The 10982-nt window shown below is 64.0% G+C and overlaps 3 protein-coding genes across 4 annotated transcripts; 1 reads left to right on the forward strand and 2 right to left on the reverse strand.

The window, feature by feature from the left end:
* Positions 1–4: 4 nt before the first annotated feature.
* Positions 5–2018, forward strand: CTXN1 (cortexin 1). Its single transcript, XM_032466327.1, has 2 exons — positions 5–607; positions 967–2018. Exon 2 carries the CDS (start codon positions 987–989, stop codon positions 1233–1235), a length of 249 nt encoding a protein of 82 aa, XP_032322218.1. The 5' UTR covers positions 5–607; positions 967–986; the 3' UTR covers positions 1236–2018.
* Positions 2019–3342: 1324 nt separating this feature from the next.
* SNAPC2 (small nuclear RNA activating complex polypeptide 2) lies at positions 3343–5866 on the reverse strand. Of its 2 annotated transcripts, XM_032466315.1 has the most exons (5): positions 5642–5866; positions 4909–5028; positions 4696–4764; positions 4092–4401; positions 3343–4005 (listed from the first exon to the last, which is right to left on the reverse strand). In XM_032466315.1, the coding sequence occupies exons 1-5, from the start codon at positions 5822–5824 to the stop codon at positions 3674–3676; spliced, it is 1014 nt and encodes a 337-aa protein (XP_032322206.1). In that variant the 5' UTR covers positions 5825–5866; the 3' UTR covers positions 3343–3673. The 2 variants fall into 2 exon arrangements, with proteins under 2 accessions (XP_032322206.1, XP_032322207.1); XM_032466316.1 differs by lacking the exon at positions 4909–5028.
* An 825-nt stretch (positions 5867–6691) lies between these two features.
* On the reverse strand, positions 6692–10073 carry TGFBR3L (transforming growth factor beta receptor 3 like). Its single transcript, XM_032466372.1, has 8 exons — positions 10004–10073; positions 9834–9850; positions 8995–9339; positions 8581–8904; positions 7851–7977; positions 7589–7747; positions 7322–7393; positions 6692–6870 (listed from the first exon to the last, which is right to left on the reverse strand). Exons 1-8 carry the CDS (start codon positions 10071–10073, stop codon positions 6833–6835), a joined length of 1152 nt encoding a protein of 383 aa, XP_032322263.1. The 3' UTR covers positions 6692–6832.
* Between the last annotated feature and the right edge of the window lie 909 nt (positions 10074–10982).

Here is a 10982-nt window from a genome sequence, read left to right on the forward strand (position 1 = left end):
GGATGTGTGTGGAGGGGGTGGGGGAGACGGTGATGAGATAAGCTAAGGAGGCCTTCAATGACCTGCTGCGGTCTCCTGAGGGTTGGGGTCCCCGGAGCTGGAGGCTCCTGAATGCTTGATGTGTTTCCGGAGGCATTAGGATCCCCCAAACAGGGAGTTTGGGTGAGGGGTCAATCGCAGAGAATGAGGGTGTGGGAACTGAAGTCGGGCTGGGGATTTCTGGGGGTGCTTGTGGGGGTAGGGAGGGCGAGGTTCTGGGTGTTGATAGCTCCTTGGGCCCGGAGGTCTCTCCAGCGTCTTGGGGCTGGGGCTCGTTCTCCCGGAGGGCGGGGCAGGGTCGCGAGCCCGCGCGCCGCTCCCTGCGCAGCCTCCGCCCCCCGCGGCGGCCCCGCCCCCCGTCGCCATGGGAACAGCCGCGGCGGCCCGGCTAGAGCGCGGCTCGCCTGCCTCGGTCTCCGTCGCTCCAGGGGCGGGTGAGGTGGGCTGAACCCGGGCCGCCGCCGCCGCCGCCGCCGCTGCCGGGAAGAGGCCGAGAGCGGAGCCCAAGCGGGTCCCGGAGGAGAGCGCGGCTGCCGGGCGCTCTGTCCCCGTCCCAGTCGAAGCCAGGGTGAGGGGCGCGGCGGAGCGAGGGTGGTGGGGGAGGGGGGTCCACGGGACGCAAGAACAAAGAGAGGGGGGCGGGAGAACCGGGTCTCGCCCCCGCCACGCCGCCCGGGCCGCGCGTTCGCACCTGTTGTGCGCGGGCCGGCCGGGTCGGGGCTCCCTCTCCCTGCTCTTAGCGTCCCCACCTGCGTGCACGCCCGGAGTTGGGTGCCCGCGGGCCGGCCTTGGGCGTAGCCCGGGGACGGAGGCGCAGGCGGCGGCTGGGGCTCCGCAAGGTAAGGGGGCGGCGGCGACAGGGCTACGCGGGGGCACGGGAGGGCGCAGCCTCATCCCCGCGTCCCGGGCGGGTCCCTTCCTCCGCAGGGCGCGCGGCGATGTGAGCCATGAGCGCGACGTGGACGCTGTCCCCTGAGCCGCTGCCGCCGTCGACGGGGCCCCCGGTGGGCGCAGGCCTGGACGCGGAGCAGCGCACCGTGTTTGCCTTCGTGCTCTGCCTGCTCGTGGTGCTGGTGCTGCTGATGGTGCGCTGCGTGCGCATCCTGCTCGACCCCTACAGCCGCATGCCCGCCTCGTCCTGGACCGACCACAAGGAGGCGCTCGAGCGCGGGCAGTTCGACTATGCGCTGGTCTGAGCTGTGCGGCGCCCCCAGCCGGCCCTCCGCGGGGTCTCTCCCAGCGCTGATTAGACGGGGCGCCTCCAGGCCTGGACCGCGTTCGGGATCCTGACCCCGAGCCCGCAGCCCGAGGCGGGAGGGCGTTAGAAGACCAACCCCTCCCCGCTCAGACCCCTCCCATCTTCGTGCCTTTATCCTGCCCTGTCCTCTCCAAAACTCACCGGCCTGGCTGGCCCCGACTCTGAAGTCTGGGTGGAAAGAGAATCCTCCCCACCCCAACCCCAGCGTGTAGGTGGCTCTACTATTGGCCAGCCGCCAAGCATGAGTGTCATGTCCGCTCCTGGATTTGGAGACCCCCGTGTCCCTTTTCCTCCCTCCCCCACCGTCTGGCCATCCTCACTCCCCCGCTGCCAGCCCCTCTTTAGTGCTGAGCCCCTCTTTGGGTTCTGGCCCCGTGGGGCAGGCTCTCCTGGGCCCACGGGGTGGATCCTGCATACCAATATGCCCTGCGCAGCTGGCCCCGGAGACAGAGCCTGAAGAGCGACAATGGCTGCTGTGTCCAGGATGTGTGGCGCCTTCCGTGTGGGGAAAGCGTGGGCAGGGACCCTCCTGCCCCTAGCCCAGGCCCTAGTTCAGGTCAGCGCGCTCCTCCCTTACCACCTCCAACCCTTATTTGTCCTCCTGCCACCTCCCTCTGATCCCTTCTGCCCTCCTCCCCACAGGCCTTCCCCCTGCCTTCTCATTTTTCCCTGCCTCTGAGCCGATGGTGATAATAAAAGCTATTATTGAGCGCTTACTGCATGCCAAGCAGTGTGCTGAGTTAGCTCCTCCTGCACATGGCCTGTTCCCTCTTCAGGACCCAGTGAGCCCTGTTTGTATCCCTGTTCTACAGTCCAGGAGATTTGGGTCCAGGCAGGTTGTGACTTGCTCATAGTTGGATTCTGGCCAAGCTAGAATTTGAACCCAGGGCTGACTTCTGCACACTCTTAACAGCTGCCATGGGCTGGGAAGCACCCAGATGCATGCTCTGGGGGGGGCTGATGTGTAGTCATCTCAGTCCCCTAGCGCCAGGGACAGCCAAGGCTGCCCTTCTTCCTTTGGACTTGGGGAGACGCTGGGGGCTGTGGAATGGACTTAAGCCTGGTAAGCATCAGGAATGGGGTGCTCTTAGCCAGCCCTGCAGATTGTCTCCAAGAACTGGCATGGCCTCCTGGCCCCATGACCTCACCTGTAGCCCCAGACCTCTCTGATCTGGTCCCTCCGCCCCTCCGTGAACATGTGCACTTTGGAAACTGCGGGTCTGGTGCTGTGGGTCATGGAGTGGGCTGGCTCTGCTCCACAGCCCGCCTGGGAGCTGCGTTGTGAACCCCCAGGGAGCCGTGTGCAATGTGTGTGGGGAGAAACAAGTGTTTCTATAAAAGGAAGGCTGTGTGAACACACAGGCGCTGTGAACAGAAAATCTACCAACTCGCAGAGGACTGGTTAGATTTTGGGGGAGGCTGTGCTGTGGGAGGACAGCTGGTTCCCCCACCTGCCCTCACCAACTGGTGGGGTCCCTCATGACCCTGTGCAGGGAGACCCAGCTGCACATCTGGGAATTTGGAGCCTTTGACAGCAGCTAGGACTCCAGCCCCCTCGTCAGCACAGCTCTGCTTCCCCTTCTCTGCTCCTAAGGCCCCTCCAGCTCTCCCTCCCCCACTTGCTTCCCTAAGGCCACCTCAGGGCCTGGCTCCCCTCCCTCCAACTTCCTGCCACATGGGCAGCCCACCCCAACCCTCCTTGGCTGGTGGCCTGGCTCCTCCCACCTGGCTACCCTCTCTCTGCTGGCTTCTCCCCTCTTTCTCTATGCTGAAAGGCCCCAGGATCTAAAAACCTTTCCTGACATCAGTCAGGCTCAGGCCTAGACCCTCCAAGCACCAAGGGTCCCCTCATGACCAAAATGAGGTCACTCCAGATGGCATCGGACTGGACCTGGCAACAGCAGCCTTTAGTAATGACTGCGCCCTCCTCCCTGGCATGCCTCCCCTTGGTCCCTGGGACCCCAAGCTATGGCTCTCCTACCTCTGATTCTCTCTTTGGCATTTGGGGTCCCCTCCCACCTTTAACCCACAGGAAAAAGAGAGCATGGGGGTTTGAGCAGAACTTTATTCGCAGTTATAGAACACAGGATGCAGGACATCAGAAGGGATGAGGGGCGGGGGAGTATTTGATGGTGGTTTCAGCCCAGCCACCTGGCTGACCATTCCCTTGCCATTTCTATGGCTGAACCCCATACCACTGTGCTTCCATTTCTGAGGCCCCTGCTGTGTGAGCATTTTAATGACCAACCTGTACTGCACACTGTCAGGGACCTTCCACTTTTACCAGATCCTTGTGGCAACTCAAGGCCAGCCTAAGCAGGACTGAGGGCTGGGGGGCTCACAGATGTCTGCTGTGTCCTCTGCCCACCAGCCCCCTCATCTTGCAGGGGGTGCCACCTGGCCCAGAAGCTCCAGGGGCACCAGGAACGGGTTCAAGGGGCAGACCCCAGCTGACTGCCAAATGGGTATTGGTTTGCTGGGCCCAGCATTCCCAGGGGCCTGAGAGGTGGCCTGGCCAGCCGCCTCTTGCCCCCTGGAGCCTGTCCCATCATCCTCAGCAATGGATCCCAGGCTCCCACTGGAAGGGTCGGGCTGGGGGGCCGTCAGGCGTAGGAACGTATCCGACATATGTTCAACCAGGGCAGCGCAGGGCAGTCGGGACAGCTCCTTGGGAAGTGCCATGAGCAGGTCAAGGACCACAGCTGACTCTGGTAATGGATCCAGATGGGTGAGGGGAGGGTGGGGCTTTCCGCCAGGGTCCCCCACCCCAGAGTCCCAGCACCCTCCTCCTCACCAGCTGCGGAAAGCTCAGGGCCAGGGCAACCGCGGGAGATGGATGATAGGTACTTGTAGATCTTCTCAAAATCCACAGAGAAGTCTCCCTCAGCACACGGGCCAGCTGGGGACTCAGAAGATGCCTCTGGGGCAGGGCCTTGGGTCTTGAGGGCAGGGCCAGGAGCCTCCTGCCCTCCAGGGGCCTCAGGGCCCAGGTCCTCCTGCCCTCCAGGGGTGCTGAGGAGCAAGTGCTTGCCACGAGCCTGCGTGGGCTTGGGGGGCTTGGAGTGCAGGAGGCTGAGGGGCTCCGTGGCGCCGATGGTGAGCACCTGGCAGGCAGGGAGGTCAGGGAGGGAAAGGCAGAAATCTTCCCACTCTGCCCTGCAGGAGACTGAGCCTTCCACCTCCACCAAATCCTCCCTGACACCGGGAGGAAGGCACCACATACAGGAGATGACACAGAACTTTGGACACTGAGGTTCAGGGTGTCTAAGGACTGTCCAGAATCACAGAGGTGGAGTCTGGCAAGAGGAATGTACCCAGGACTCAGGTCCCCCTTATTTAGACTCATATATCTGACCCTGTCCCCCAGGGACACCCCCATCCTGCCTGGGGGATTATACCTGTGAGAAAGCCACAGTCAAGGCTTCCTCCAGCGGGCCTGTTATCTTCTCAGCCAGATCCATCCACACCTGGGTGGGGCAACCATAAGGTAGGGATCAACCCTCAGGAGTTCCCCAAGCTCTACTCCTTCTGGGGCTCCCCTGACCATGCTATCCCCCTCCAACTCCCTCATTCCCCAGGGGCCGGCCCTGGGGAGCCTTGCCCTGCCTCACCTCGATGGGGGCAGGGGTTTGTGTTTCTCGGCGCCTGGAACCCTGTGGGCCACCTGGATGCACCCTCTGAATGGCCTCCCGGGCCACTCGGCCCTTGAGCTGCCGAAGAAAATCCTGAATCTGGGGAAGTGAGAGGAGGAGGCCAAGTGGGACCTTCTAGAAGCCCAGGGCTAGGCAGTCCACTGCCTGCTCCAGGCCGGCCACTGCTCCCTAACCTCCCGCTAACCCGGCGTTAAGGGGTTACAGTGACTCTGCCAGGGGGTTGTCGGGCCAAGGCCCCTGGTGTTACCAGCCACCTGACAGAGGTAAGGACCAGGATAGTTCTGGCTCCTCCCCGCGGCCAGGGCCCACCCCCATGCTAAGTACTACTCCATTCACCGCCCCATTTCCTGACTCTCGCTTCAAGCTTATCCCCGCCCAGTCTCGCTGCGCCTTCCGCCCAGTCTGGGGCCTCCGCTCGGTCTTACTCGCAGTTCGCCCCGCCCCTCAGCCGCACCACTTCCCGCCCCCGCCCCGCCCTCAGCTTCTCGCAGGCACACGATACCCAGCCTCGCACTAGCCCCGCCTCCTCTGCGCTCATCCGGTTCCTCAGCCTCGCCTCGCCCCCAACGGGTCCTCGGCCCGCCCACCCCAAGACCCCGCCCCCGCCTCACCCAGGGCCCGCCCCTCCTCTAGCCCCGGATACATCCTAGCCCCGCCTCCAGCCTCGCTCCCTTGCCTGGACCCCTCTCACCTCGGCCTCGCTCCGGCCCGGCAGCTCCCGGGCCAGCTCGGAGGCATCCGGCTCCGGCTGGCCCCGTCGAGCCTGCAGTAGTCGTAACAGCTGCCGTTTCTCGCGGGCGCCCCAGGCCGTGGGGCCGGTCACCTCGCCCAGATAGCGAGCTGGGGCCGCTCGCCGCCGCTGCGGGGGCTTCATGCCGGTGAGGCGGGTGAGGGCGGTGTCGGAGCTCCTAGGCCGTTTCCGTGGTGGGCGGGGTTACGGGGACCGCTGAGGCCAAAAAGCCCCTCGCGGAGGCGGAAACAGATGGGGGCGTGGCTCTGCGTTTGCGAGTCAAAGGGACATGCCTCGATGGGAGATTTTGGGGAGACTGGCCTCCAGCGCAGGCGGGGACGGACGAGACCCTCCCGCGTCCTCATTCTATCTCATTTGTGAACTGGAGCCGTGACCTTAGGTTTCTTGCCCTCCCTCCATTCCAGGACCAAGTCTTCTGAAACTCTTAACTGTTTTTTGCTTGACTTCTCGAAGAGGGATGGGTCCTGGCCAGAAGGCAGCTATCCAGTCGTAGCTAAGAGCCTGAGCTGTGGGGTCGGCCAGCCCTGACTTGTGAGCAAGTGATCTGCTGTGCCGATCCTCAATTTCTTCAACTGTAAAATGGTCCCGCCGTTGCCTATGCCCCGGGAGGAAGGAGCTCGGTCAGAAGGGATTTAAGGACCTTTAGGCTAGACGGAGAGGAGACTGGAGCAGAGGCCTGAGGTCGAGGCCCTAGCGAGGGTAGGGTCCGGGCGGTGGGAGTGGCGAGCGGGGAAGTCCTGGCTTTGAGAGGGCAGCTGGGCTGGTGCAGGGGTGGAGGAAGGAGATGAGACTTACTTGAAACTTGAGCTGGTGAGCTTGGGCGTCCCTTTTTGTTTGGGACAAACTGCCCTTGGTCTCCCCTGGCCCGGATCTGCGCACCTATGTAAGGGCGTATGAGCCCCACTCCAAAGCGCCACCCCTCCAGTCTGGACTCCTTTAAGCCCGGAATCCCCATCCCCGCGCCATAACAGAAAAGGACTTCAGAACTCAGCAAGTCAGACCAGATGTTTATTTTGAGCCCAGGTGAGAGGGTGGGAGCGAGGGGTCGCGGGGCGCAGGAATCGTGGTCCCATAGGGTCCGAGGTTAATGGCAGCCGGTCCAGTCCTGGCGGGCCTGGTCCGAGGCCGTGGCTAGTGCGTCTCCAGACCCTGTTGGGGGCGTTCCATCCCTGGGGAGGGGCGACTCAGGCTGAACCGGGAAGAGGACACTACGCAGGTCAACCCCTTCCCAGCCGATCACTGGCCGCCCCCTCAGTCTGTGTGCCGGGGTGAGTGTGGGTGCTAGGTCTGAAACCCGAATTCCCCTTGCCTAGTGCCTGTCTGAGGTGTTGAGGCCCCTTCTTGCGACGCTGAGCCTACAGTTGGCCGCCCGTCACCCACTACCTAAGATCGAAACCCACCTCCACCAAATGTGATCTTTTGCAAGTTAATTTTTTCTTATCTCTGTTATGGGGATTATAAGAGTATCTACCTGAAGGTTTTCACGAGGATTAATGTGCGTAAAACATTTAGAACTCTGGCGGAGAGAAGGCGCCATGAAGTCATTATCATCACCTCCCTCCTCCAGCCGTCCTACTGGCCCCACGTTACACTCCCGCTTCTCTCTCCCCCATCACTTACCTGCCTCATTGGGGCCTCCTGGACTGGGGGCAGCTGGGCGAGGCTCTCGGGGCGGGACCGGGGGTGCGGGCACTGGAAAGGAGAGAGGCTGGCTGAGGAGCAGTAGGGGTTGCTGCGCGCTGGGCCGGGCCAAGGGCGCCCCCTGGGGGCTGCTGCAGGCGTAACGGAGACAAGTCTAGGGATGGTCAGGCCCCGGCTGGCTGGGATCGCGGCGACCGCAGATCCAGACGCGCGAGAATAGGCTGTGAGCCAGACAGAGGTTGGTACCTGAGTGCGCGCAGACGAGGCCGAGCCCGGCAGCCAGAGCGGCGCCCAGCACGAAGGCGGCCACCACAAGCGCTACCACCGGCGCGGGCTCCAGGGCCCCCGGGGCAGGCGCGGGAGGCTCCGGGCGCACAGTTCTGCCGGGGATGCCCTTGGGCGGCCCTGTGAGGAGTACAAAGCTAAGATTTCGCCCAGGCCCTAGATGTCCTCCCTACCCCCTCTTCCGGGCCCCAGGGACCCCCGCGGAGGACTACTGCGCGCTCACTGGTGGGCAGCCGCGGCACCGTGACCACGATGGGCTGCGTCAGCGTGTGCAGGTAGGGGCTGTCGGCACCTAGGCTCTCATTGCTGCCACTGCCGGCGCCCGCGCACGCCTCATCCCGAGGCAGACACTGGAAGGAGGAGGAGGCAAGAGACGGGGATATCAGGGCCCCGTTTCCAGGTGATGGTCCCCAGGGCTTCTAAGAGATCTAAGTGTCCGGCCCGCTACTGCAACCAGGAGTCACACTACTCGATCCCTGGAAATCTGGCCCCTTAAGGGTCCCTGAGTCCACCGCCTAAAATACACAAGCAGCTAGCAGCCCATCCACGGGAACTCCAAATTTCAGACCCTCACGGAGGTCACACAACCCAGCTCTCTGAGCACCTAACCTGTGAACCTCAACTATCCAGAAATTTGGCCCCTCTGCAGCCTCCCAGCTCTGGAGGGATGTCAGAGCTCTGCCCATGAGGGAACCCAGTGCCCGCCCACTGCTGTCCCCTGAGGAACCTTGCGCAGAGCCCCATGGACCCCCTCGGTCTTCCCGGGGCCCAACCCCAGCCTGAGAGACCCAGTGCCTCCCTCCAGTTCCGAGCTACCCCTGTCCCCAGACTCCAAAGTGCCCCAGTTCCCAGATCCCAAAACCTTAAGGGGCTCCTCCCTCAGATGCCAGAGCCTCTTGTGCCCAGCCCCCGATGGGCCAAGGCGCCCAGTTCCCAACCCTGCGCCCGCGCACCGGCGACGGCGGTGGCAGCGTCGGAGGTGCAGGCATTCGGCGAGCAGGCATCCGGCGGGCTCCCCGGAGGCGGCGACAGCGGCTCAGCTGGCAGTGCAAGAACTGCACAGAGGCGTTGAAGACGGGGCGCAGGCGGAAGCTGAAACGCGTGGGGCGGAGGGCACCCGGGAGCAGCCGCTGTGACGGGAAGGCGACCGAGGAGTCGGCGGGGCAGCCCCCTCGCAGCAGCGCCAGGGCGGGGCCGGGGGCCGGGCGAGAGGACGGTGTCACTGAGCAGCGGTGCAGGGCCAGGCCCCAGAGCGGAGAGGGACGGGCCAGGGCCGCCTGGGGGGCGGGGTCGCTGTCAAGATAGGCCGCCCCCACCGGCCCCCACCACCTCCCACCCCGTGGCTTCCGCGCGCCCCGCGTCCGCACCTGCACGAACACGCGGCTGTCGGCCGGGACCTCGAGCGGCCCCGCGCGGCGCAAGAAGCCATCCTCTGAGTCTGACAGTTTCAGGCTGAAAAGGGGTCGGCGCAACCAGGGCCCGGGCGCCGCGGGGAACAGGGGCGCTGGAGGGGAGAAAGGGTGGCAGAAAGGAGGGAGGGCGCGCTGCCCCTTAAGCCCCCCTGACAAACCTCCTCTCCTCCGCTGCCTTCTTTGGAAAATGAAAGCAGTTGTGGTGGAGGATTCACCCCTGCTCGGCTCCGAGCCTTGCACCGCCAACGGAAAAGCTGCTGATATCCCCCTGGAGAGCCCTCCTCCCAGACCTCGATTGCTCTACCCGCGGTGGGCGAGGGAATCCGTGGCCAGGAAGAAGTGGAGGGGCGCCTGATGCGGAGGGTCAAGCTGGGTGAGGTCAGAGATCCTCCCTTTTTGGACTCTCCACCCCAAGGGCCCTGGGGCTGCTCTGTGGCTGCAGCAGAGCCGGTTTGCCTGGGGGTGGGGTGGGGGTGGTTGCTGAGCCCACCCTTTCCTTTCTAAGGGGAGGCAGGTGCTGTCATCAAGGGGAGGGAAGAAAAGCAAGGTGCTCTTCCCCTAGGCCACCAGGGTCTGGGGCTTCTCCCTTTGTCCAGGTTCCTCACTCCCATGCTGAGGGCAGCAGCAGCAAAGGGTGGAGGCAACAGAGGAGTGTGTGAGCGCCCACCCACAGGCCACACCACCATACAGACAGCTGCCTTCAGGAGGCACTCAGCTGGTCCAGGACCATGGGCACACATGGGCTGCAGTAATGTTTGCACAGACTGTGCCCATCCCACTGCCCTTGGCCTCACCGCGGCTGCTGGAGAAGCTGGGGATCCGAGAGAGCCTGGAAAATGGGGGATGGAGCAGACCCCACCTCCCACCCACCTGCTCCCCCAGGCTGGGTGGACAAGAGGTTGCACGAGAAAGGGCCACGCAGGAATGGGCCTGTGCTGGGCCACGTCCCCACTCCTGTACGTACCAGGTGGCTGGCTGGACGGGGTGGCCAGCCCCAAGAGCAGGGCCAGCAGCAGGAGCCTGGCGCCCAGCATGCTGGACTGCCTGGGGCAAGGGCTTGCGGGGTGTGCGGGGCTGGCGGCAGAGGCACCAGTCCAGCAGCACCCAGGCTGGGCAGGTGGGCAGGCCACCCTGTCCTTGGTTGGGTGGCCACTTGGGGAGGCAGGAAGTGGGGGCGGTGGACTGACGGGCCGACATCAGAGCTGGTGCCCAAGGCCTGCCAGGGATTAAGGGCTCCTCTCCCGCCTGGCCTGTGGCTACTGGGGTGGGGGTGTGTGAGGCCCCTCACACTGGCCACTTGATATGGGGCCAGTCACTACAAACACTACCCTACCAGCCCCTAACCCTGCCTCAGTCTCCCGTCCATGCAGAGGCCTCATCCACCAGAATGGTGCTGATCCACCAGCCCCACCACCCCCAAAGTCAGGGCTCACGGCCCCTTCGCCCATTACACTGCCAAGTCCTGCCTGGCTCACAACACACCACAGACTCGGTGGAAGAAAAGGGAAGGGTTTTATTCTCGAGCGTCTAAGGATTTACAAACAAGGGTGTTTCATTTTAAAAAGGGATGGGGCAATACTGGCGGCCTGAGAAGGGGCCGTGGGCCGGTGGGCCAAGCCAGGCCACCCCAGGCCCCTGCCTGCCTGCTCCGCCCTCTGCCTGGTCGAGAGGGATGGCTGGTGACTGGTGACGGAGGAGGAAGGCATGGGAGAGGCGGGGGAAGGAGAGGCTCTCGCTTAACACTGAAGGGATGGGGCGGGGGGGGGGGGGGACGGGCGGACACACACTCACAAAACAGAAAATAAAGTTAAATAAAAATAAACCCCGGCAGCTGGCCTTAGGCCCCAGCGGCCCTTGGGGCTAGCCACAAGACCTTCCCGGCTACTCACAGAGGCCCCCCGAGGCGGAGCCTGGCCAGGGGAGGCGAGGCCAGGCCTGTTGGC

Source organism: Camelus ferus, chromosome 22 (genome assembly GCF_009834535.1).
Source record: "Camelus ferus isolate YT-003-E chromosome 22, BCGSAC_Cfer_1.0, whole genome shotgun sequence".
NCBI lineage: Eukaryota > Metazoa > Chordata > Mammalia > Artiodactyla > Camelidae > Camelus > Camelus ferus.

Excerpts from the sequence above, each read along its gene's own strand:
- CTXN1 (XM_032466327.1), top strand. The coding sequence starts at position 987 with ATGAGCGCGACGTGGACGCTGTCCCCTGAGCCGCTGCCGCCGTCGACG.
- SNAPC2 (XM_032466315.1), bottom strand. The coding sequence starts at position 5,824 with ATGAAGCCCCCGCAGCGGCGGCGAGCGGCCCCAGCTCGCTATCTGGGC. Across the intron at positions 4,765-4,908 it reads AAACCCCTGCCCCCATCGAG|GTGTGGATGGATCTGGCTGA; the intron begins GTGAGGCAGGGC and ends TGCCCCACCCAG. Across the intron at positions 4,006-4,091 it reads CCCTGAGCTTTCCGCAGCTG|AGTCAGCTGTGGTCCTTGAC; the intron begins GTGAGGAGGAGG and ends ATCCATTACCAG.
- TGFBR3L (XM_032466372.1), bottom strand. The coding sequence starts at position 10,073 with ATGCTGGGCGCCAGGCTCCTGCTGCTGGCCCTGCTCTTGGGGCTGGCC. Across the intron at positions 8,905-8,994 it reads ACAGCCGCGTGTTCGTGCAG|GCGGCCCTGGCCCGTCCCTC; the intron begins GTGCGGACGCGG and ends CCCGCCCCCCAG. Across the intron at positions 7,748-7,850 it reads GGTGCCGCGGCTGCCCACCA|GGCCGCCCAAGGGCATCCCC; the intron begins GTGAGCGCGCAG and ends TACTCCTCACAG.